At 41.1% G+C, this 27,372-nt stretch overlaps 1 protein-coding gene across 4 annotated transcripts in view; it reads left to right on the top strand.

Annotated features, from left to right (window-relative positions):
• clstn1 (calsyntenin 1) overlaps positions 1–27,372 on the top strand; it is an 81,974-nt gene that overhangs the window by 19,864 nt on the left and 34,738 nt on the right. For 2 of the 4 annotated variants that reach the window (XM_068016959.1, XM_068016957.1), the window contains exons 2-4: positions 18,407–18,529; positions 23,121–23,150; positions 26,379–26,574. In XM_068016959.1, the coding sequence (XP_067873060.1) occupies positions 18,407–18,529; positions 23,121–23,150; positions 26,379–26,574 (349 nt within the window). The remainder of the gene's footprint in view (positions 1–18,406; positions 18,530–23,120; positions 23,151–26,378; positions 26,575–27,372) is intronic. The other 2 variants (XM_068016960.1, XM_068016958.1) reach the window with 1 other exon arrangement.

The raw sequence follows: 27,372 nt of genomic DNA, 5'->3' as shown, positions 1-27,372 counted from the left end.
TAGGATCTGACCACATAAACTAAGTTGATGCATTAGTACTGAAGTACTGCTTCATGGTCAGTGTGGTGTCTTTTGAATGAAATGAAGTTAGGCCCCTTCTGTCTGTCGAGGTGGATTGTAATAGATCTCTGGCATTCTTCAAATAAGAGCAAAAAGTTCTCCTGATAACATGAACATACGAATTAGGAGCAGAAGTAGGCCATTCGGCCCCTTGAGCCTGATCCACCATTCAATAAGATCATGGCTGATCTGTTTGTTTTGAATTCCACACTCCCATCTATCCCCGATACCCCTTGATTCCCATGCCTAACAAGAATCTATCTACCTCCACCTTAAAAATATTCAGTGTCCCCTCCTCCACCACCACCTGAGGCAGAGTGTTCCAAAGTTGCACAACCCTCAGAGAAAAAAATTGCTCCTCATCTCGGTCCTAAAAGGGCATCCTCTAATTTTAAAACAGTGCCCCCTAGTTCTGGACTCACCCACAAGAGGAAACATCCTCTGCACATCCACCTGGTCAAGACTGTTCAGGATCTTATAAACTTCAATCAAGTCTCCCCTCACTATTCTAAACTCCAGTGAAAACAAGCCCCGTCTGTCCAACCTTTCCTCATAAGACAACCCACTCATTGCAAGTATCAATCTAGTAAACCGCCTCCTTTAAATAAGGAGACCAAAACTGCACACAGTATTCGAGATGTGGTCTTACCAATGCCCTATATAACTGAAGCATCCTTACTTTAATTTTCAATTACTCTCATAATAAAGGATAGCATTCCATTAGCCTTCTCTATTACTTGCTGTACCTGCATACTAACTTTTTGTGACCCTTGCACTAGAACGCCTAGATCCCTCTGCACCTCGGAATTCTGCAGTCGTTCTCCATTTAAGTAATACTCTGCTTTTTTTTATTCTTCCTGCCAAAGTGAACAACTTCACATTTTCCAACATTATACTCCATCTTCCAGATTTTTGCCCACTCGCTCAACCTATCTATATATCGATCTGCAAGCTCCTTATGTCCTCTTAACATCATACGTTCCTACCTATCTTTGTGTTATCTGCAAATTTAACTACCATGCCATTGCTACCTTCATCTAAGTCATTGATAGAGTCAGAGATATACAGCACAGAAACAGGCCCTTTGGCCTGTCATGTCTATGCTGGCAATCAAGCACCTATCTATTCTAATCCCATTTTCCAGCACTTGGCCCGTAGCCTTGTATGCTATGGCGTTTCAAGTGCTCATCTCGATGCTTAAATGTTTTGAGGGTTCCTGCCTCTATCACCCCTTCAGGCAGTGTGTTCCAGATTCCAACCACCCTCTGGGTGAATTTTTTTTTCCTCAAATCCCTTCTAAATTTCCTGCCCCTTGCCTTAAATCTATGCCCCCTGGTTATTGACTCCTCCGCTAAGGAAAAAAGTTTCTATCTTATCAGTGCCCCTCGTAATTTTGTATACCTCAATCAGGTCCCCCCTCAGCCTTCTCCGCTGTACGGAAAACAACCCTAGTCTGACCAGTCTCTCTTCATAGCTGAAATGCTCCAGCCCGGGCAACATCCTGGTGTATCTCCTCTGCACTCTCTCCAGTGCAATCATTGTAAATTGTAAAAAGTTGAGGCCCCAGCACAGACTCCTGCGGGTCTCCACTCGCCACATCCTGTTAATCAGAAAAGGACCCATTTATGCATTATTTTCTGTCAGCCAGCCAATCTTCTGTCCATGCTAATGTGTTCCCCCCCTATACCATGAGCTCCTACTTTGTGCAATAACCTTTACATGGCACCCTGTCAAATGCCTTCTGGAAATCCATGTACAGTACATCAACGGGCTCTCCTTTATCCACAGTACATGTCACTCCAGAGAACTCCAACAAATTGGTTAAACATAATTTCCCTTTCACAAAACCACGCTGAATATTTACGATTAACTTGAGTTGTTCTAAGTTCCCAGCTACAACCTCCTTAATGACCTGGCGACATTCATCCCTCAAATAACATCAAATACAGACTAACTGGACATTTGTCTCACATTGGTTGGGTTTTTGCTGTGGGCAAATTGGCTACTGTTTTGCGTATATGAATAACCAGTCACCAATAAAAATTCATTGGCTGTGATGAACTTTGGGATTCCCAATGATATGACTAACACTGCTCTGATTGGAGACGGATTGGATGAATCTACGTCCAGTCTCCGTGGCTCACAACTTGTATTGGAATATGACTACCATATTTAAAAACTAGCTGGTGATGGAGTGTGTTCTGATGCCTCTTGCCACAGAATGCTAGGATGAAAGCGTAATGTGTTACATGTGGCACTGGCAGACCTGGAATAAAAGCAAAATACTGTGGATGCTGGAAATCTGAAGTAAAAACAAGAAATGCTGGAAATACTCAGAGCAGGCAGCATCTGTGGAGAGCGAAGCAAAGTTAATGTTTCATGTCTGTGACCTTTCATCAGGGTTCCAATGGAACAACCAAGTCAGTGTTTTGAGCAGTAAACCTCTTTTAGGAAATTTATAGCCTGAGGGATTATGAATAGCTGATCTCTGAGATGTGAAACAAGGTTTGATAGAAAATGCCAAGACATTAATATCGAATGTCTGGGTGTGTCATTTTTGTCTGCCTCGCCTGCTTTGACAGCCCCTGCTCAATAGGTGACTGAAGTTCCCTCTTTCAGCATGTCAGTACAGTGTTTTTTGAGCAATCCCTGAAGCTATGTTTTAGAACGTGTGCCTAGCACCATTCACTTCTAACTGGATTCAATTGAGTTGAGGTGCCATATTGTGGACCAGACATTAGCCAGAGTCCCTGTCTTTCCCCTCAGGTAGATTTTTAAAAAGAAACCACGTGGCACAATTCAAAGAATAGTCGCAAAGTTCCCCTGATGTCCTGGCCAATTTTTATCCCTCAACCAGCATCATTAAAATGTCTGGTCATTTATCTCATTTCTGGGGCATTGCTATGTGCAAATTGCCTGCTCTATTTCCCTACATCTCAACAGTGACTGCACTTCAGAAGTACTTCATTAGTTGTAAGGTGCTTTGGGATGTCCTGAGCTCATGAAAGTCACTACACAAATGCAGGACTTTTCTTAATCCACCCTCATAGGTCTGGTGTACTGATTGAAATGATCTTTGCCTCAGTTCTGCATTCCATATGTTAACAGGGCTTTTAGCAGAGATTTAAAATTTGTGTCTCCTTTTTTTCCATCACTAGTACCAAAGCTTATAAAGTTTAGTATTTAGAATCTGTAGTAGATTACCTGCAATGGATGGTTATTTGCAGTGTCTACACGTGTTTCGAATTAGTTTGCAAAAGAGATTGTTGCTGCCACACATTCCAGTGCAATTTGCAAAAACAAAATTTTTCTGCGTTTGCATGCTTCACTCATGAAAAATAACCACTTATGTTACTGAAGGGCTGCATGTATCTGTGGAACCGTGCCGTAGTAAGAATCTGTACATTGTGAAACAGAGAACATGGCAAAACCCCTACAAGACACTTCTATTCACTTTTAAATGTATATTAACTGTAGAACTTAATGCTGCCAATTGCTTACCTTGATTTGCACTTGCAGATGTCCAGCAAAATCTTAGTGAGTTCCAGTATTGTTTGGCTTTTAAGTATGATGGAATCCATCTAGTCTTGCTTTGCAAGTTGCAATCCAGTAAAGATGCTGAAGTCCCATTGGTTTTTATAGGCAAACATTCTATAAAGTGTAAGAATATTTGAAGTATACTAGTACAAACAACTTGTAAGATAGTTGCAAGTTTTTTGGGGAATGGACATGAATTTTCTTTCACTCTAATCTCTTCCCACTTCTCCCGAACTAAAAAAATGAAACAGATTCTCGTCAGCCGTGACTCAGTTGGTAGTTCTCTTGCCTCTGCGTCAGAAAGTTCTGAGTTCTAGTCCCATTGGAGCACAAAAATCAGGGCTGACACTGCAGTGCAGTTCTGAGGAAGCGCTGCACTGTCAGAGATGCTCTCTTCTGGAGGAGATGTTAAACTGAGGCCCCATCTGCCCCGTCAGGTGGACATAAAAGATCCTATTTTGAAGAAGAATAGGTGAGTTATCCCTAGTGTCCTGGCCAATATTTATACTTTAATCAGCATCACAAAAACGGATTATCTGGTTATCACATTGCTGCTCGAGGGAGCTTGCTGTGTGCAAATTGGCTACATTACAGCAATGACTACATTTAAAGTTCAAAAGTACTTTATTGGCTGTAAAGTGCTTTGAGACTTCTAGTGGTAATGCAAGGTTCTATATAAATAAAATTGTCTTTTTTGTGAAACTGTTCAATTTTTATATAATTTTCAAATTTTACCTAATCCCAATGATGCCATTCTTGTATCTTAGCCTTGGTGGGGGGTGTGAGTGGAGAACAAGGTTTTCTGTTGAATCATTACACATTTCAACCATTACATATGTGTACACTGAGTGACTTGACAGCTGAGTTCTTGTCAAATGATCTGCTTACTGTCCAGTCTTGCACATGACAATTGGCTAATTACTTGAGTTACTAGAAAGCTGCTGACAGTGAATGCATAAGAGAGACCATTGATCTAGACTACAGATAGAAAAGAGATGCTTAGTAAAAGCCACAACAACATTCAAGCTGTGGTTGTGGGACGTGAACAGCCCAAGAGTTCTGGCAAATAATTTTCTATTTGTGCTAGTATTTGTTCACCAATTTGTCTTTGAACTTTGTGATTCTTTCATTTAGGTGCTTCTGGTCTAACCTGCTCCCTTACCTCTCCTTCCTTTCTTGAGAGGGCTGACTCTTGCACAGGTACAGTTCTACATGTGTTGAGGCTTCCTGTACCTTGGCTAAATTATCCTTTCGTGTGTAAGTCTTCAGAATAGTCAGGAGTGAACCTTTTGGGGTGTTCGCACCCCTCCCCTACCCCAGGCCCTCGGAATGCTGAGACTAGTTCTTCATTTTACTGTCACTCGAGCTGAATTCCCCAAGGACAGAAAACAAACCCAAAACTGTTTGATCTGTTTGGGTCAATTACACATCTGTACAATTTGAGCTATTCAATAAGTTTGTCCAAATGTTTATCAATTGAGCCAAGCATTTTCAATGTGCCCAATTTATAAAGCATAAGCGAAAACAGGCTGATGTAAACTTTTCTATAAATCAACAAGACTCTTGCATTAAAAAAAAATTGCTACAGATTTTCTTGCATATAACTGTTTTGGGAAGAGGTTTTGGTCAAGGGCTTAATGTTAAATCTATTCAGACATTTTACATCCTCTGGATACAACTTTAAATAGTTTTAGTTTTAGAGATACAGCACTGAAACAGGCCCTTCGGCCCACCGAGTCTGTGCCGACCATCAACCACCCATTTATACTAATCCTACACCAATCCCATATTCCTATCACATCCCCACCTGTCCCTATATATTTCCCTACCACCTACCTATACTAGGGGCAATTTATAATGGCCAATTAACCTATCAACCTGCAAGTCTTTGGCATGTGGGAGGAAACCGGAGCACCCGGAGGAAACCCACGCAGACACAGGGAGAACTTGCAAACTCCGCACAGGCAGTACCCAGAATCGAACCCGGGTCCCTGGAGCTGTGAGGCTACGGTGCTAACCACTGCGCCACTGTGCCGCCGTGTTAGGACTCATTTAAATTGTAGAAATGGGTATGGATTCATTTGGAAGTCTGAAGAAATGCTGAACTTTTTTTTCACTGGGGTCATTCTATGGTATGATTTTATGCTTTCCTTCAACATAGGCTAGATGGAATATGATCACAGCACCACATCAGGCCCATATCATGTTTTTAATTTGCATTCCAAAGTTTGATATTCTGTCCGATTGTGCTAATGTCACATTCAAATTCTGTAGTCCTATGATTGACTGCTGATGAACTAAGGATTGCGTGGCTTAGCCCCTCAAGTCTATTCTGCCATTCATTGAGATCATGACTGATATGTGACCAAACGTCATATACCTGCCTTTGCCCCATATCCCTTAATACCTTTGGTTAACAAAATCCTATCTACCTCAGATTTAAAATTAATAATTGATCTAGCATCAATTGCCGTTTTCAGAAGAGTTTCAAACTTCTACCACTCTGTTTTCGAATTTGACTCCTGTGAGGTCTGGTTCTCATTTTTAGACGATGCCCCCTCATCCTAGATTCACCGATCAGCAAAAATAGCTTCTCTCTATCTACCTTTATCAGTTCCCCTTAATATCATGAAAACAATGACCAAATCACCCCTTAACCTTCTAAATTCTAGGGAATACAACCATAGTTTGTGTAATCTCTCTTTGTAGTTTAACCCTTGGAGTCCAGGTATCAGCCTGGTAAATATACACTGCACTCCCTCGATGGCTCATATATCCTTCCTAAAGTGTGGTGCCTAAAATTGAGCACAGTACTCCAGGTGTAGTCTAACCAAGGCTTTGTATAGCTGTAGCATGACTTCTACCCCCCTTATATTCTAGCCCTCTAGATATAAAGACCAGCATTCCATTAGCCATTTTAATTATTTTCTGTACCTGTGACATGCCATTTTAATCTATGTACCTGGATCTCCAGATCTTGGATGTCCATCGTTTCTAGCTTTTCACCATTTAGAAAGTATCCTATTGTATTCTTTTTAGGTCCAAAGTGGATGAGCTCACATTTGCCATGCTTGAAATCTGTTTCTCAGTTTTGCCTATTCACTTACTATTAACATCTTTGTCATTTTTATGCTTCCATCTACATTGCCTCCAAATGCTACCTGTTTCAGTGTCATCAGCAAATTTTGATATGTAACTTTCTATCCCATTATCTAAATCGTTAAAAAACCACAGTGAGTTAGTTGAGGCACCCACAGATCCTTGTGAACAATATAAGAACATAAGAAATAGGAGCAAGAGCCATTTGGCCCTTCAAGCTTGCCCCGCCATTCAATAAAATCGTGGCTGATCTGCCCCAGACCTCAACTCCAGTTTTGTGCCAACTCCTCATAGCCCTCAACTCCCCAATATTTCAACAATCTCTACCTCCCCTTTAAATACTTTGTGATCTAGCCTCCACAACTCTCTGGGGTAGAGAATTCCAGACATTCACTACCCTCAGAAGAAATTCCGTCGCATCTCAGTTTTAAATGAGTGTGCCCTTCTTCTGTGACAATGTCCCCTAGTTTGCGATTCCCCCACTAGTCGAAACATCTTCTCAACATCTACCCTGTCAAGCCCCCTCAGAATCTTGTACGTTTCAATAAGATCACCCCTCATTCTTCTAAACTCTAACAAATAAAGGCCTAACCTGTTTAGCCATTCTTGATGAGTCAACCCCTTCATCCCAGAATCAGCCTAGTGAATCTCTTTTGAACTGCCTCCAATGCCTGTATATCCTTTCTTCAAAACGGGGACCAAAACTGTACACAGTACTCCAGGTGTGGCCTAACCAACACCCTGTACAGTTGTGACAAGACTTCCCTGTTTTTAAACTCCAACCGCCTAGCAATAAAGGCCAAAATTCAACTTGCCTTCTTAGTTATTTTCTGCACCTGCATGCTAACTTTTTGTATTTCATACACAAGAACATCCAGATCCCTCTGTGCTGCACTTTTTTGGAGTCTCTCTCTTTAAGTAACCTGCCTTTTTATTCTTCCTACTAAAGTGCATGACCTCACCCTTTCCTACATGAAATTCCATCTACCAAGTTTTTGCCCACTCACTCAACCTATCTATATCCCCTTACCGATTCCTTATGTCCTCATCACAACATGCCCTCCCATCTATTTTTGTATCTTCAACAAATTTGGATATATTACCCTCTGCCCCCTCCTCCAAGTCTAATATAGATAGTAAATAATTGAGGCCCTAGGACTGATCCTCGTGGCATTCCACTAGTTACATCTTTCCAACCTGAAAAAGACCCATTAATCCCGACTCTCTCTCTTCTGTGAGTTAACCAATCCTCAATCCATGCTAATATATTACCCCCAATACCGTGAGCTTCTATCTTGTGCAATAATCTTTTATGTGCCACCTTATAGAATGCCTTCTGGAAATCCAAATGCACTACATCTACTGGTTCCCTTTTATCAACTCTGCTTGTTATATCCTCAAAGAACTGTAGCACATTTGTCAAACATGATTTCCCTTTCACAAAACTATGTTGACTCTGTTAGATTGCGTTAGTCAACCAATCCTCTATCCATGCTAATACTTTACCCCTAATGCCATGCATCCTTATCTTATGCAGCAGCCTCTTGTGTGGCACCTTGTCGAAGGCCTTTTGGAAATCTAGGTACACCACATCCACTGGGTCCCCATTGTCCACCTTGCTCGTAATGTCATCATAGAATTCCAAAAGATTTGTCAAGCATGACCTGCCCTTCATGAACCCATGCTGCGTCTGCCCAATGGGACAATTTCTATCGAGATGCCCTGCTATTTCTTCCTTGATAATAGACTCAAGCATCTTCCCCACCACAGAGGTTAAGCTAACCGGTCTATAATTCCCCATCTTTTGTCTACCTCCCTTTTTAAACAGTGGCGTCACATCTGCTGTTTTCCACTCTGCTGGGACTACCCCAGAGTCCAGCGAATTTTGGAAAATTACCGACAGTGCACCTGCTATTTCTCCCGCCATCTCTTTTAGTACCCTGGGATGCATTCCATCAGGGCCAGGAGACTTATCAATCCTTAGCTCCATTAGCTTGCCCAACACTACCTCTTCCGTAATAATTGTTTCCAATGACTGATGTTAGGCTGACTGGCCTACAGTTTCCTGCTTTTTGTCTCCCTCCCTTCTTGAACAAGGGCGTCACATTAGCAGTTTTCCAATCCCCTGGGACCCTCCTGGAATCCAGTGAGTTCTGGAATGTTTCGACCAATGCCTCCACTATCTCTGTAGCCACCTCCTTTAAAACCCTTGTATGCATACCATCAGGTTCTGGTGACTTGTCTGCCTTTAGTCCCATTACTTTGTCCCTTGTGATAGAGACTGTTACAAGATCTTTCCTCCCATTAGCTCCTTGCTCATCTGATATCTGTGGGATGTTTATACTGTCCTCCACAGTGAAGACCAGTGCAAAATATTGGTTTAAATTATCTGCCATTTCCTTGTTCCACATTATCAATTCTCCAGTTGTGTCCTCCAAGGGTGTCGCGCTCACTTTAGCAGCTCTCTTATGTATCCATAGAAGCTCTTGCTGTTTGTTATATTTCTTGCTAATTTACTTTCATAATCAATTTTCTCCCTCTTTATTAGCTTTTTAGTCATCCGCTGCTGGTTCCTTAAAAAAAAAATTATTCCCAATCCTCTGGCCTACCACTAGTTTCTGCTGCTTTGTATGCCTTAGTTTTGATTGGATAGTCTCCTTGACCGCCTTTGTTATCCACGGGTAGTTCATCCTTCTCATTGAGTCCTCCTTTCTGACCGGGATAAATTTTTGCTGAGTGTTATGAAATATCTGCTTAAATGTCTGCCACTGCTCGTCCACTGACCTTCCCTGTGTGGGGCGCCACTAATCACGTCCTACCAATTAGAGTACCTGCCGATTTTATCTCTGCTGTCGCCTGCTGCTTAGCCAATTTCCTAACCAGGTCAATAATTTGCTTTAAATTCCATGTGCTTCAAATTTAGCTACCAGTCTTTGAGAGACTTTATCAAATGCCCAAATGAATTACACAGACCCTAATACATCCAGTGCACAGGTCTAATTAATCATAAAATATAGTGTCAAGCATTTGATTTTAAGTCTATTTTGTAATTGTTGTAGATTGTTTGAAAAGGTATAAATGCAGTAAGTGGCTGTGGATCATAAATCATATTTTAAATATTTGTGACCTGCCAAGGCATTGTATTTTGCAGAGCAACAGAATGCCAGAAATAAATCCTTTGCAGACAGCACCATTTCTCCCCAATGTAACTGCAGTCAGTGCAGAGCAGGTATAGTTAGTGTGTGTATATTGGTCTTACAATAACAAATTTCTTCTCTTGTAAACTTTTCTATAAATCAACAAGACTCTTCCATTTAAAAAAAAATTGCTACAGATTTTCTTGCATATAATTGTTTTGGGAAGAGGTTAGTTATTTCGGTTTTGGTCAGGGGCTTAATGTTAAATCTGTTCAGGCATTTTACATCCTCAGTGAATGCAACTTTAAATAGTGTTATGAAAGTGCTTCTGTTTTTAAAAAAAAAAAAATGTTTTTAAGGACTCAATATATTTAAATTATCGAAATGGATTCACTTGGAAGTCTGAAGAGATGGTGGACTTTTTTTTCCTCTGGGGTCATTGAAAGGGCACTTGACTGAAAACAATTACTGGAACAATTAAGGAGTGCTAAAAACAACCTTTACTGAAGATCAGCCTGCTAAAGAAAAAACACCCAATTAATTTATTTCCTTCTGTTGCTGAAAAACCCTGCATATTCAATGTGATAACCGAAACCCTAGATGCTACATTTCTCCTGAGAAGCTGGAAAAACCAGCTAGATTAATTCTCGATGCCGCCTGAAAAGAACTGCTCCAGAAAAGACCCCAGCGACCCATCTATATGTAGTCGGACATGAGTCCAAAAGGGACAACTGACAGCTTTCCATATCTTTTTTTCTCTCCCAGAATTAGCAAGTATTTGGCCAAAGTATTTTTTTTCTCTTTTTTTTTTCTAACCGAGCTCTACAGAGAGAATTTCTTTTTTTTTCCAGTGAGAGAGTTTGTGGGGGATTTAAAAAAAAAAAAGAATTTTCATATTTCAATCTGTGTTAATACTTAGCTTTGATACTGGATTGTTTTTATAATTTGATCTTGTTATATTAAAGAAACCTGGTTGGTGTATTTTATTCTGGGATAAAGAGTAGAGTATATGATTGACCGTATCGATAACTGGGTAAACATTTTAAAAATGTTGTGACCTGTGGAGAATTGGGACTAGAAAAGAGAGTGTACTATTCCCACCTCAGCCATAACAATCCTCACAGGAGGAATTTGCTTTTTGGTTATCAAGGGAAATGCAGAGCAAAAACCAAGTTGCTCTTGGCAAAGGAAGTTTGTACAGCAGATTGCCACTTGGCCAGTTAAATGCATATTGTAGAGACCTGGGTTCAGTTTGTTTACCAGCTGTAGCATGGTAATGCTGCTTGGAGAAAATTTCAATTCTGTTACTATAGTAACATATATTAAGTTTTGAGCAATGTGGTTGCCTACTGTCACTTTAGGGCAACTAAAGTTGGGCAGTAAATGCTGTCCTTGCCAGTGGTTCCCACCTTCCAAGAATTATTTTAAAACAAAATGTTCCTAGTCTGGCATCACATGTTCTTTTTGAATGAGTCTTCTAAATCAGAGATGTGCTGGAGATTCTGTACTGTTACTGATCTTCAGAAACTGGAGAAAGTGTTAACTGGACCCTGGCACTCCTTCCACAAGAGAGAAAAATCACCATGGACTCTTTGACTAGATGCTAGGCGATGCACAAAGTTTTAGTAACGAAAGTCTAGGAGCAGTGCAGACAACTTCCTGAGCATAAAAGATATGAATAAAGGTAGGAGACCTGACGAGGAGAAACTGATGAGAAAACTGGCAGAAAGCCAATTCTTAGTGCAAATTAGTAGACTCGTGGTGCATTTCATCTTGGTATACTATATTAGCCTCAACTAGCAATACACTTATTCTTCTGTCCCATCAGTTTGGTGGAAAAGAATATTTGGTGTCTTACATTGCAGGTAATGTTTTCCCAAGAAAATATTTAGTGGATCGATCTACCAATACAATTAATTTGGTTTTACTAAATCTGTGTACTTAATTTAAGTTCTGAGGTTGGATTATGGCTGCAGAAATACAGCATAAACAAACTTTCTCAAATTTCTTCTTGCTACATAATTCACAGCACATTTTTTTGATAACTTGATTAGTTTTCTGTCAGTTTTTAAAAAATTAGTTGTATGTGGCACCATGCTTTGTAAATTGAGGAAGTTATAAGCATGCTTTATGCTGTACAGGTTTAACAAAGTACTTATGAAGTGCAACCTACTTTTGAGTAGGTAAATATGGTAGCCAATCTGAATACAGCACGGTCCCACAAAGTGCACTGAAATGAATAATCTGTTTCTGGTGGAATTGGTTAAGAGGAATGATAGCCAGGATGCAAGAGAGTGCCCTGCTCTTAGTACAATGTCATGTAATCTAAGTTCACCCTGTCAACCAAAAGAGTACCACTCATAATGCCATACTCAGTACCACCGTAATGTCTGAAGTAACAGTCAAGGTTACATACTCCAGACCTGAAGTGCTCTTTGAACCCACAACCTTCGGACTCAAATTTAAGAATGGTACAAACTGAGCAAAGTTGGCACAAACATTAAAATTAATTGAAGATACGTGTTAAATTGAAAGCTTGCAATTAGAAATGTTATTTTCATGTATCAGCAATCCAATTTAATTAAAAGCAAAATACTGCAGATGCTGTAAATCTGAAATAAAAACAAGAAATGCTGGGAATACCCGGCAGGTCTGACAGCATCTGTGGAGAGAGAAGCAGAGTTGATGTTTCAGGTCAGTGACCCTTCATCAGAACTGGCAGATATTAGAAATGTAAAAGGTTTTAAGCAAGTAAAGTGGGGGCGGGGCAAGAGATAACAGAAGAGAACGTGTTGATAGGACAAGGTCACAGAATAACTGACCAGAAGGTCATGGAGCAAAGGCAAACAGTATGTTAATGGTGTGCTGAAAGACAAAGCATGAGTACAGAGAGGGTGTTAATGGGCAGAAAACCGAGCAGCCTGGCCCCAAGCACAAACATGAAAAAACAGTGGGTAGGCACAGTAGAAACAAATTAAAGTAAAATAAACACAAAAAACTTTTTAAAAAAGGCGGGGCCCCGTCATGCTGTGAAATTATTAAAATCAATGTTCAGTCCGGCAGGCTGTAGCGTGCCTAATCGGTAAATGAGGTGCAGTTCCTCGAGCTTGCGTTGATGTTCACTGGAACACTGCAGCAATCCCAGAATAGAGATGTGAGCATGAGAGCAGGGGGGAGTGTTGAAATGGCCAGCGACTGGAAGCTCGGGGTCATGCTTTCGGACTGAGCGGAGGTGTTCTGCAAAGCAGTCACCCAGTCTGTGTTTGGTCTTACCAATGTAGAGGCGACCACATTGTGAGCAGCGAATACAGTATACTAAATTGAAAGAAGTATAAGTAAATTGCTGCTTCACCTGAAAGGAGTGTTTGGTGCCTTGGATAGTGAGGAGAGAGGAGGTAAATGGGCAGGTATTACACCATTTGCGATTGGAGGGGACGGTGCTGTGGGAAGGGGATGAAGTGGTGGGGGTAATAGAGGAGTGGACCAGGGTGTCATGGAGCGAACGATCCCTTCGGAATGCTGACTGGAGGGGAGGGGGAGATGCGCTTGGTAGTGGCATCATGCTGGAGGTGGTGGAAATGGCGGAGGATGATCCTTTGGATGTGGAGGCTGGTAGGTTGGAAAGTGAGGACAAGGAACCCTGTCGCGGTTCTGGGAGGGAGGGGAAGGGGTGAGGGTAGAGGTGCTGGAGATGGGCCAGACACGTGTGAGGGCCCTGTCAACCACAGTGGGGGGGAATCCTCAACTGAGGAAAAAGGAAGACATAGCAGCGCTGTCATGAAAGGTAGCATCATCCGAGCAGATGTGTTGGAGACAGAGAAACTGGGAGAATGGAATGGAGTCCTTCCAGGAGGCAGGGTGTGAAGAAGTGTAATCAAGGTATCTGTGGGAGTCGGTGGGCTGAGAATGAATATTAGTAGACAGTCTATCCCCAGAGATGGAGACCGAGAAGTCGAGGAAGGGAAGTATTGGAGATGGACCATGTAAAGGTGAAAGAAGGGTGGAAATTAGAAGCAAAGTTGATAAAGTTTTCCAGTTCTGGGCGAGAGCGGGAAACTGCACCGATACAGTCATCAATGCACCAGAAAAAGAGTTGGGGGAGGGGGCCTGAGTAGGACTGGAACAAGGAATGTTCGACATATCACACAAAAAGACAGGCATAACTAGGACCTATGCGGGTACCCATAGCAACACCTTTTACTTGAAGGAAGTGAGTGGAGTCGACGGAGAAGTTGTTCAGTGTGAGAACAAGTTCAGCCAGGCAGAGGAGGGTGGTGGTGGATGGGGACTGGTTGGGCCTCTGTTCAAGGAATAAATGGAGAGCCCTCAAACTGTCCTGGTGGGGGATGGAGGTGTAGAGAGATTGGACGTCCATAGTGAAGGGGAGGCGGTTGGGGCCAGGAAACTGGAAATTGTCAAAATGATGTAGGGTGTCAGAAGAGTCACGGCTGTAGATGGAAAGAGACTGGACCGGGCAGAAAAGATAGTCAAGATATGAAGAAATAAGTTCAGTGGGACAGGAAGAGGCTGGCATAATGGGTCTGCTGGGACAGTCCTGTTTGTGGATTTTGGGAAGGAGGTAAAAGCGGGCCGTCTGGGGTTGAGGGACAGTGAGGTTGGAAGCTGTAGAGGGAAGATCTCCGGAGGAGCTGAGGTCAGTGACAGTCCTGTGGACAGTCGCTTGATATTCGATGGCGGAGTCATGGTCCAGGGGGAAGTAGGAAGAAGTATGAGAGTTGGCGTTGGGCCTCTGCAAGGTAGAGGTCGGTACACCAGACAACAACAGCACCACCCTTGTCTGCAGGTTTGATGACAATGTCGAGGTTTGATCTGAGAGAAAGGAGTGCGGCAAGTTCAGAGGACGACAGGTTAGAGTGCGTGAGGCGGGCAGAGAAATTGAGATGGCCAGTGTCTCGCTGACAGTTTTCGATGAAAAGATCAAGAGCGGGTAAGAGGCCAGATCGGCTTCCCGTTACTGCAAATATGTAAAATGAACATTGAAAAGCAAATTTGATGGAGCGTAGCATTTGCACACTCCTCTTTTGTCTGAGAAACTGGGGTTCAAATTCAACCCAAATGGGGATGAATGCCTTTTGTAAGAGTCCTAAGTGTAAGAATTTGCTGATTTTCTGCTGAGTTTCTAGCAGGTGTAGGTTTACAGAATAAAATTGCTGCTTATACATTGGCATGACAATCTCTGGGGACTGGTAATGTGTGAGAAATGGGGATGCTGTTCTGAGGTTGGATATGTTGAAATGCTTTTTTATTGTACTAAAAACCTCAGAGGTTCACTGAGGAATGGGCAAGTCATAGGAGAATGATGGGGGGAATTGACCAAAGTGATGTCAAAAGGGTAGATTTTAAGGCATTTGAAGATGAGTAAAGAAATAACAAGGTGGGACGGTTTAGAGGGAAATTCCATAGTGCAGGACTGATACCACTGAAGGCTCCGCAAAGGTGGTGGAGCTGATAGTTGACAAAGAACTGTGCTATAGGCCAGAGGTAGTAAAGCAAAACATACAACTGGAAAAGGTCACAGAAGTAAGGTGAGCAAGTTCAGTGCAGCTGAATTCTTCGAGAGAAGTTTTAATGTGGCTTGTTATAAATATAATGGCAGCTTTTCTTTGTTTTTTTAACAACATTTGTTATACTTTATTAAAGACAAAATATTGTCCGTATAAGTGCCCAGTTTTTCCCAAATATTATAAAGACAGTGTACACTTGTCAGCTGTTCATTATAGCTGGTATGCCTTTGACCAACTGGTTAGAGGCATCCTGGAAATAAACATTTTGATGGGTGTATTATAATTCCTCCTTATGGGTGTACATGAAGTTCTGCTCTGGACAAGAATAGAGAATGTTGTTGGTAGCATATTGTAAAATTGGATTGGAACTTCATGATCTATTAATTATATACAGATTGACTGTTGACCAGCTGCCTTCAAAGTGCTAACTGTCTGGGTTTTATCAGAGTGGATTCAAACAGAGGACGCTTTTGAAAAAAAAGTACATTATTTCAAGGTATTTGAGTTTCCACTGGTCTCCGCAGCCTGATATGCTCTCCTTGTTAGCAGGTCCCACTAATCTGGACCAGTTTCCCCTCCATTTTATACTAGTCGCTACCCGGCTCTCTTTCTCTCTTTTCTCCCCCCCCCCCCCCCCTATTTTGCATTAGACCTGAAATGACTTAACCCTACAGGAATGAGGTGATATTCGCACTCGTGTGCTTGATCTATGACTGTATCCATATTAATCCAGCACTATGCTGTTGGCTCAGTTGTCTACTATATAGATTTACATGGAATTGGTGTCTGTTGCTTCTGGTCTAAGTGTGATCCAGCTGCGTGTTCATTTAAATTGTTGTCTCTTGTACAAAAACCTGGACTGCACATGTAAGTGAAATCCAGTCAATTTATTTAGCTGATAACCAGCCTAATGCCTCTGTTTCGCGCACACACGTTAGACTTGCCCAGATTAGGTTATATATATTGTACAGTAGCATGTCTGAATGAAACAAGCCACACCGATCTGGTGCTACTATTTTCTCTTGAAAAGGATTGTGACTGGGAAAATATCACATGGCAGGTTTTCGTTAAAAAGGCCACACCTGTGGTCCTTGTTGTTCATATTGCAGTCAAGGGAGTAGCAACAACTTTGGAGATCAGTAATTGTATAGGTATCATCTTTGGAAGATTATATTGTCGTTTTGAAGATACTGGGACGAGGGAGCAGTACCCCAGGACATGCGCGATGCCAATATCATCACCCTCTATAAAAACAAAGGTGACCGTGGTGACTGCAACAACTACCGTGGAATCTCCCTGCTTAGCATAGTGGGGAAAGTCTTTGCTCAAGTCGCTCTAAACAGGCTCCAGAAGCTGGCCGAGCGTGTCTACCCTGAGGCACAGTGTGGCTTTCGTGCAGAGAGATCGACCGTTGACATGCTGTTCTCCCTTCGTCAGATACAGGAGAAATGCCGTGAACAACAGATGCCCCTCTACATTGCTTTCATGGATCTCACCAAAGCCTTTGACCTCGTCGGCAGACGTGGTCTCTTCAGACTACTAGAAAAGATTGGATGCCCACCAAAGCTACTAAGTATCATCACCTCATTCCATGACAATATGAAAGGCACAATTCAACATGGTGGCTCCTCGTCAGAGCCCTTTCCCATCCTGATTGACGTGAAACAGGGCTGTGTTCTCGCACCCACACCTTTTGGGATTTTCTTCTCCCTGCTGCTTTCACATGCGTTCAAGTCCTCAGAAGAAGGAATTTTCCTCCACACAAGATCAGGGGGCAGGTTGTTCAACCTTGCCCATCTACGAGCGAAGTCCAAAGTACGGAAAGTCCTCATCAGGGAACTCCTCTTTGCTGACGATGCTGCTTTAACATCTCACACTGAAGAGTGCCTGCAGAGTCTCATCGACAGGTTTGCGGCTGCCTACAATGAATTTGGCCTAACCATCAGCCTCAAGAAAACTAACATCATGGGGCAGGACATCAGAAATGCTCCATCCATCAATATTGGCGACCACGCTCTGGAAGTGGTTCAAGAGTTCACCTATCTAGGCTCAACTATCACCAGTAACCTGTCTCTCGATGCAGAAATCAACAAGCGCATGGGAAAGGCTTCCACTGTTATGTCCAGACTGGCCAAGAGAGTGTGGGAAAATGGCGCACTGACACGGAACACAAAAGTCTGAGTGTATCAGGCCTGAGTCCTCAGTACCTTGCTCTATGGCAGCGAGGCCTGGACAACGTATGTCAGCCAAGAGCGACGTCTCAACTCATTCCATCTTCGCTGCCTCCGGAGAATACTTGGCATCAGGTGGCAGGACCGTATCTCCAACACAGAAGTCCTCGAGGTGGCCAACATCCCCAGCTTATACACACTACTGAGTCAGCGGCGCTTGAGATGGCTTGGCCATGTGAACCGCATGGAAGATGGCAGGATCCCCAAAGACACATTGTACAGCGAGCTCGCCACTGGTATCAAACCCACCGGCTGTCCATGTCTCCGCTTTAAAGACGTCTGCAAACGCGACATGAAATCCTGTGACATTGATCACAAGTCGTGGGAGTCAGTTGCCAGCGTTCGCCAGAGCTGGCGGGCAGCCATAAAGGCGGGGCTAAAGTGTGGCGAGTCGAAGAGACGTAGCAGTTGGCAGGAAAAAAGACAGAAGCGCAAGGGGAGAGCCAACTGTGTAACGGCCCCGACAAACAAATTTCTCTGCAGCACCTGTGGAAGAGCCTGTCACTCTAGAATTGGCCTTTATAGCCATTCCAGGCGCTGCTTTACAAACCACTGACCACCTCCAGGCGCTTATCCATTGTCTCTCGAGATAAGGAGGCCGAAGAAGAGAAGAAGAATTGTCGTTTTGAAGATACTTTAGGATACCTGGTCATTTAGTTCAGAATTTGAAAGGCTTCGATTGATTGAAACCCACCAGAGGGTTTGTTTAATGCACTAAATATAATTGTCACCTTGGTATGAAAGTTCAGAGTTTAAATTTTATAAAATGCACAAGAATTCTTGCTTTGGTTAACCAGTGATCTGTTTTTCCCTGTAGTTAACAAGCACAAGCCATGGATAGAAACCACTTATCATGGTATTGTAACAGAAAATGACATCTCAGTCCTGCTGGATCCTCCTTTAATTGCCCTGGATAAAGATGCACCTCTACATTATGCAGGTATGTAAATTGGTCTGCATGTGTTCCTTTTATCCAAATGCTAAATTATGTTCCACATTTCAGTTAGGAAATGTATTAAAACATAAGTCTGCCATATTTTTATTACTCAGCTGGGCACTGTAAATGGTATAAAATCTACATCAAAGGTGGTAATTAAGTATGACTGTGAACTGGATTTAAGAACATTATTCCCCATTACTTCAGGTGTTAGTGCTGGAATCCATGGATTTCGTCATCTTGCCGTGCGAGTTTTCTTTAGAATTGCAGTTCTTTGCCATCAGTAAAATGATATGTTTAAAAAAAAAACTACATTAACCACTGTAGTCAAAATCTTTTAGACATGTTCTTCATTTTATTCTGTCACGCAGTGTACAGTGTAATAGTCATTGTAAGATGAAAATTCTGTGCTTGATCATATATCTTCAGAGCACTGATCACCTTCCTATAACACTCGAACTCAAAAGCTGCAAAACACTTGTTTGTTACATCCTTGGTCTTTGCATACACTAGAGGCAATAGTAAATTTAAAATTCAATTCACCAGAAGGCAGGTTAGATTGTACAATATACAAAAGCAAAATACTGTAGATGCTGGAAATCTGAAATAAAACAGAAAATGCTGGAATACTCAGCAGGTCTGGCTGCATCTGTGGACAGAGAAACAGTCAGCGTTTCAGGTCTGTGACCTTTTCATCATAAGATTCTACCACCCCAAAATCAGTGCCAACAATTGATTAAAAGCACAAATTTAAAAAAAAATTGCAATTAAGCTTAAGGTTACCTTAAGCATAGACTTTCACGCTAAATGAAAGTATGCAAAGTAACTAAGATTAATTGAGAAAGTTGCTACACTTAGAACACTTGGGTGGTTATTTTTGTTGGTCTGTTCATTTGTATTTCTACACCTGAAACCTGTTCACCTATTTGTTTTCCCTTCATCTCCATGTTAATGAAGTGGTGGTTGATTGAGGCCAAAAGAGGTTCCAGCAGCAGCTAAAGCAGAACCTTCTCTCCAGACCACTTCTGTGGGTATCAAGGTCTCTATATAGCAAGAGTATGAGCCCAGGACACACTCTGCATACTGTAGCATTGCTCCGTATTTAGTGACAAGGCAGCTTGATAAATATTTTTCCACAAACAGATAACTGAATTGAACCAAAACCTAAAGTAACAGTTACGAAAACAATCATAGCTGCTTAACCTGCTTAACAGCTTAACCTACACACTGTATGCCATGGGTGAGGTCTTAATTAATATATATTTGGGCAAACTTGCATGTGCAACTGATTTTAATAAATTGAAGTTAGTTTTCTGGTGAATACCTCATCAGGTCAAATATAACTTTTTTGAAGTACCATGTAACATTGGTTACAAGTGCAGTTATGTTTTTAATTTCTTTGACTATAATGTGGAATTTACAAACACTCTCTGTGAATTTGAAACAGTTTCCCTCTAGCTTACCATTGCATGCTAGCACTCAGCACTGGTGAGTAGGGAGGTTTCAGGGAGAACTCAATGCAGAATTTGTAAACACAAGAATCCTCTGCAGTTTTTAAACTTCATCTCAATTTTGGAAATATCAAAAATTTGAATTACTGACTAGCACCCTTCATATCCTGACAGTCCGTAACTCTCTTTAGCTCCTATTGTCAGCCATAGTAGAAGCTTTGCTTGTAATACAGCCAGCAATTTTACAATTTATATAAAACATTTAAGCTAACCTGTCATCATTGTTCAGTTTACTGAATTTATATCAAATAAATTAACAGTTCAGGCACATCGAGTGCCAGATGGTCTTTATATCCTAACAGTTGTGTAGGATTTCCGTAAATGCTAGATATTAAGTCTTTAGATCCCCAGGAGCTAATAAGCCCACTATCCCATTAATGAAAATAACTGCAGGGTTCTCAATAAATTATGTGTGATGATCCACCATGTATCCTTGCTCAAAGCTTCAGTGAGGAATAAAGAGAAAAGTTTAAAAAGAGCACATTTGTGATGGTTAGCTATGCCTATACTCTCAACCAGTTAAAAGTCCTGCCTTTGATTACCACACTTCTTTTTGCATATATGGGTGGCATGAAAGATTATTGAACTCCTTCTCGCAATCTGCCTGAGAAAGGCAACCCTGCCTAATTAAATCCAGGAAGGGATCAGCCAGGCCTCTGGACCCAGACCACTACCCCAGTTTGCATATATAGTTCATTAGTCATTTTGCTGTTGCTTTTTGCTGAATTGTTACTCAATTTTTGTCTGTCTTCCTATTCTGGGATTGTCTCCAGTTGTTCCACTGCCAATATTCTTGGTTCCTGTTAACAATCGCTTTCCATTTCTGACCCTAGTCCCTTATGCTTAAAGGCACTTACCACAGCTCTTTGCTGATCCACCACCTAGGGCACATGGCTTCTCTCGGCAACATCCACTAAATCCATCGTAGCTGTTGCTACAAGCTTTCCCAAAACAGTAATCCACTTTGCTGTGCTTCTACCCCACATCACCACCCCGCCCCCACCATCTCATTGCAATGCTCTTTGTCCTTTTGAAGACTAGGCCTGTCTCTTTCTCTCCTCTTTGCCCCTTAATCATAGAAAATAGGAGCAGGAGTAAGCAATTCGGCCTTAGAGTCTGCTCTGCCATTCATTATGATCATGGCTGATTATCCAACTCAGTAACCCGTTCCCGCTTTCCCCCCATATCCTTTGATACCTTTCGCCCCAAGAGCTATATCTAACTCCTTATTGAAAACATACAATGTTTTGGCCTCAATTGCTTTCTGTGGTAGTGAATTCCACAGCCTCACCACTCTCTGGGTGAAGAAATTTTTCCTCATCTCATTCCTGAAAGGTTTACCCGTATCCTTAGACTATGACCCCTGATTCTGGACTCCCCCACCATCGGGAACATCCTTCCTGCAGCTACCCTGTCAAGTCCTGTTAGAATTTTATAGGTTTCTATGAGACACCACCGCCCCCCCCCTCACTCTTCTGACACCATCTGCTCTGAGCACCTTGCTGTCTGCCATTTCTCCTAATTCTCCTGAAATCTTTCCTGTCACCTCCCATTCCATAGCAATTTTCTAAGTGAAATCCTCTCCCTCCCCCTCCTTCCTCTGCACCAGATGAAGTGAGGAATGAAATGGCTGTGATACTTCTGAAAAAAACATTTCCAATAAATAACTTAAAGTATAATGGAAATCATAAACATTGGCCCCAAGAATAACAGGTAGGTGGGGAGGTTTAAAAAAATTATTTTTTTTTTCAACCAGCTGCAGCCAGCCACATTGAAGGGTTGGTAGACTTGTGGCTCCGGGCCACAACCGCTAATTGATCTTGTTAGCGAAGGGGAGGGGATGGGTCAAATCATTTTCGATGGTGGCGGGTGGCTGCATAGTGATTTTTGGGCTGTGGGGAGGGAAGCACTCATGTAGTGCTGTCAAGACACTACCTGTTGCATCCTGCCCTTCCTATCTCCCTTCAGCTGCTGGGATTTCCATGACCTGCAGATGTTTTTCAAAAAAAAGTAACATATTAAAATTACTCCTTTTCGTTTCTCCCCCTGATTAAACATAAAGTAGGACTCGAGTTCAAAAACAGGCTAAAATGATGGTTAATATTTTTTCCAAAGACTACAAACGACAACTAAAACTGGCCCAGAAATGAGGCCAAAACTGAAATACTTCACAACAATCTCCCTTTAATGATTCTAAGGATATTGTTCGTTTCCATTTTAAAAAAAGGATGCATAGTGATATGGAAGATTTACTGGAAGGAGTTATAAAGTGCTATTTTTTTTTAAATCAATGTCTAAAATTTATAGAGCATCTTGAACATTTATTGTTTTCGACCGAATGGCCATCAGTTGAAAATTTGGAAAATTTTGAGGGGAGAGAGAGCAAGACTTAAATTGGAAAACCTTATTGATCTGAATATTCAATTATGTATGTGCTATTTACACAATCACACAGCTCTATTACTACACACAACTACAAGGTCAAAAAATATTGGCTGTTAAATGTTTGTACTTGCTGAAAAAGGAGACTAAAATGTATTTGAATATCAACACTGATCCTTCAACTGCAATTATTACTGTGACCTAAATAAACAAATTCAGAAAGATTCTTGTAATCTGATGCACCAGATGCAATATATGTGTGACAGTTTGATCGCAGTATTCTGAATAGTTTTGACTATCTTCTAAATAGATGTATTTTACGTAGTATTGAACGTTACTGCAATATGCTGAAATTAAATAATTTTCCAATGTACTGCTTAGTTCAGAATCATATTAGATAATTTGTCATTTTTTCATGTAAACTTTTTAGAGAACCTGGAACTGTGAAGGTTAGTATGTTTTTTAAAAGCTATATGGCTGTCGATGTTTTTCTTAAAATAACACTGGGGATTCCAGTGTTTTGACAATGATCTTTAAACTGTATAAATTAATTTTAAAAATTTATGAATCAAGCACAGTACTAGAGTTTGAATATCAATTGATTTGTTTTTGCATTGATCCTTTGATTTAGTCCCTGTCTTCACTCTTTTGCTTTCTTAGCTTGATGACTGACCTCTGTTTATCTTTTCTTCCCCTTATAGAGAGGTATGAGGTGACATTCACCAAAGAAGGTGATACCTGGGTTCTTTGTTTCATTCTTCATGAACAATTATATTAACTCACTAACTCTGGTCATAAAATGGGGAATCAGCACTTAAACAGCAAATCCTGTCATCTGTATTATTCCCCATTATTATCCAGGTTTATCTGCAAAAATTACTGGATGCAAAGTTTAATATTAAAGGGTTTGTTAGAAATATCAGTTGTTTGACATCCTTTCCATTTCACTCTTTTTCTAGATCATATTTAGCCCAAACACACTCCTGGCTTTATTGTGCAAGATAAATGAAACATCGTCCCTTACTTTGGATACTTGGCACTGCTACAGGTTAACCTGGCAGCATGATAATAAAAATCCAGTTGTATGCAGATTCTTGGGTTCCTAAATATCTGTAGTTAATTTTATACTAATCAGCCACTTTATGCTCACTACTTTACCAAAGTGTCTGAGTAACCTGTTGCAATTGAAATATTGTGTTCAGTTTCTATCCTGTCCGATAGTAAATTACTCCGTTTTAATATACCAGATATGATATTGTTAAATTCTGCTAAAGATTATTCAACATGCTGTCCCAATGGAGTGATAAAATGCAGACTTGAATTTATAGCCCCAACCACAGTTTAGATTAAGATTAGATTAGATTAGAGATTAGAGATACAGCACTGAAACAGGCCCTTCGGCCCACCGAGTCTGTGCCGACCATCAACCACCCATTTATACTAATCCTACACTAATCCCATATTCCTACCAAACATCCCCACCTGTCCCTATATTTCCCTACCACCTACCTATACTAGTGACAATTTATAATAGCCAATTTACCTAACAACCTGCAAGTCTTTTGGCTTGTGGGAGGAAACCGGAGCACCCGGAGAAAACCCACGCAGACACAGGGAGAACTTGCAAACTCCACACAGGCAGTACCCAGAATCGAACCCGGGTCCCTGGAGCTGTGAGGCTGCAGTGCTAACCACTGTGCCGCCCCTAGTTGAGGATTTGTGTCAATTACCCTAGGATTGTCTTTCATACAAGTCTCTTGGCTTATTTGGCAGCTATTCTGATTTTGAACAAATCTTTTCAAAATAAAATAATCTTACATTGGTCCTTTGGTGCAGTGCAGAAGGCATACTGCATTGTCGGAGGTGCCATCTTTTAAGATACATGTTAAACAAGACTCTAAAATAAAACCAAAGTACTGCAGATGCTGGAAATCTGAAATAAAAAAAAGAAATGCTGGAAATACTCAGCAGGTCTGGCAGCATCTGTGGAGAGAGAAGCAGATGAAGGGTCACTGACCTGAAACATTAACAAAAACCTATTACATTTCATCAGAACTGGCAAAGGTTAGAAATGTAATAGGTTTTCGTTAACGTTTCAGGTCAGTGACCCTTCATCTGCTTCTCTCTCCTCAGATGCTGCCAGACCTGCTGAGTATTTCCAGCATTTCTTGTTTTTATTTAAGCAAGACTCTGCCTGATTGTAAAAAAAATTCAGTAGCACTATTTGAAGACGAGCAGGGAGTTCTGATGTCCTGGCCAATATTCTTCACTCAGCCAGCATTACTTAGAAACTGGTTATTCATTCACTTGCTGTTTGTGCATAAATTCGATCCTGCATTTGCTTTTAAGTATCTACCTTTCAAAGTAATCCGTTAGTTGTAAAGTGCTTTGGGATGTAGCACCACTGCTGACCGCAGGGTGTAATTGCAGTGTGATAGGTTAACATAAGAATTTATAATAGGAATACAAAAAAAAGACACTGCGACTTTGAGTTTCATCTCCGCACTCTGGTCCATTTAACCTTGCCCTCCCTAAAGACTATATTTGGGCTTGGCTTCCCATATTCAATGCCACTGGAAATCAACTAATTTGGAAAAGAAAATACAAGGTAGTTTGAGTGAATAGTTGAACCATTCAAACTAGGAGGTCACAGATTTTTAAAAATCTGGTCTTTGCTGTGTTTGCTTATCGGAGGCAAGGTGATAGGAGTGTTACCAATGGCCAACTGAAGTGGAAAAATCAGACTGCTTCCTGTTGTTGCTTTTCAGTAACCTTTGTGGAAAGTTTGTATATCTTGAGCATTGATTGAAGACTAGATGAGGTTTGGTTGTGAAGTCCCTAAGTCAAATGTCTTATGCTCAGTCTGAATAATGGGCACTTAGGTGAGTTATAGTAGAATGACCAGCAATGAGGAACTTCTGTATGCTTCTAAAGAATGGATGTTTTCAGAAAAGAAAGTGAGAGGAGAAAAACATGAACTAAATTTATAGTATTTAAAATCTAATGCAGAACTTTATCATGAGTGTTTAGCAAGAGGCTGTTCCAGCAGGAATTTCCAGAAGTCTCTGTATATTTGCCAATGTCTTCTGTAGTTTTGACCTTGGAGCCTATATGTTAGTGCTGTGAAATCAAACGTCTGGCCTTTATCAAATGCTGGATTTTGTGCGATAATTTATAATCTGCTTGTGACTTTATCCTAGTTTCTCAACTCATATTTTCCTGTGTAGATTTTTTTCAGATCATTTAGTTAACTCTGACCCCAGCAGTGATGATGTATGTTGCCTGTTTCAGGTTCAATGGCCTATTCTGCTTGTCAAAAGGACTGGTGCACTTATTGAAATGAGCACAACTTTCTTTTTCTGGAATAGGGTATCAAACTGATATTTCTAATGCTGAATTGCCATCCAGTGGTTTGTATAGGTTTCCTAATTGTGGGCAGATACATTGCACAGGAAAACTTAAAATTAATAATTTTTAAAAGAAATTGACAGAATTTGTGTGACTGTGCTGAACCTATGTCAAATGCTTGTACATCTCAGACTTAACTTTGCACTTTAACTTTTTGTCTTGGTCAGAATAGGCAGCCTAGCTCTGTCCAGTAGCTTGGCATAGAAGATGCCAGCAGCCATGGCTGTATGTTACAAGTTATAGCTGTCTTAAGTACTCCTGTGAAATGCCTGTCTCTTTTTTTTTTCACTCTCTCTCTCTCTCTCTCTCTCTCTCTCTCCTGCATGAATGGATGCAATGTAAACCAGTGGCTTGGAAGGCAGGCGTATGCTCCTTTACTAAGTCCCAGAGCTCACCCAAACAAGGCAAAGGCTTTGCTTTCTCCACAGACCCTCACAATAAAAACAATCCCTGGCTGTGAAGTTTGGACTGCTGTTGCACATTAAACCTTTTTTTTAGTTAAATTCGTGTCTTTTTGTTCTAGCTCTAACTTACTGTTTGTTAAACTCTAGGTGAGATTTGTGGATTTAGAGTTCATGGACAGAATGTTCCTTTTGAAGCTGTGGTAGTTGATAAAACCACAGGTGAAGGTGTCATACGTTCAAAAGAGAAGATGGACTGTGAGTTACAGAAAGAGTATACATTTACTATCCAGGCATATGACTGTGGAGAGGGGCCAGATGGGGGCAATATGAAGAAGTCCCATAAGTAAGTATGCACTTTGGGAAAAAAAATGGTGTGGAGACTTAGGTTTAATTTGTAATCCTTTTGGTTGGATCAAAGCATGTGATGGATCAATGTAAAATCAGAGCTGCTGCTTACTGCTCATCAGTAATGGGATATAGAGGTAATGCTGAATGTCTGCTCACTTTTGCAAGGTTCAGTTTTGGCCTTGGTTACGTACAAAATAGTTCATAGTTGGAGCACTTTAGTCTATGTATTTTGATGCTGCTTCCAGGTGTTGTATTCCCCTTGTTATGACCACTCAGGACAAAGCCCCCTATCAAAATATATGATTCTGATCACGGTGGGAGCAATGCACTGTCAATTCAGTCCCATCGATTCACAGGTCGCATCATCTTTCTTCAAGCTTTCCAAATCGCAAAAAAAAAAGCCAAATTGAACAATCTAGTAACCCCTGAATGAAGCAAACCAAACCAGCTATCTTTAGATGTCAACAAGTTAACTATTTAAAAAAAACTTAAACACAACTAAAATAAACCAATATCTAAAGACCTTTATAACTTCTTATTTAAAAATCTATCTCCCGCATTCACATACATATACTCTGTTTTAAATTAGTTGACTGAAAAAATAGAAAATAAAGTCTTTGTAAATTACAATCCTGGCGAATGGTCTTCCAATACAACACAGTCAAAGTTCACTTGCGGTCTTCAGAGGTCCGATGGAGAAAAAGGGCCCATACAAAGATAGGGGTTCAACAGTTTGGCTCTTTTTTTTTTTCCCCCCAGCGATGAACACACATATCAATAATTTGTAGTCAAA

Source organism: Heterodontus francisci, chromosome 37 (genome assembly GCF_036365525.1).
Source record: "Heterodontus francisci isolate sHetFra1 chromosome 37, sHetFra1.hap1, whole genome shotgun sequence".
Lineage (NCBI taxonomy): Eukaryota > Metazoa > Chordata > Chondrichthyes > Heterodontiformes > Heterodontidae > Heterodontus > Heterodontus francisci.
The sequence above is the reverse complement of the archived record's forward strand: the minus strand, read 5'-3'. Positions and strand labels throughout refer to the sequence as shown.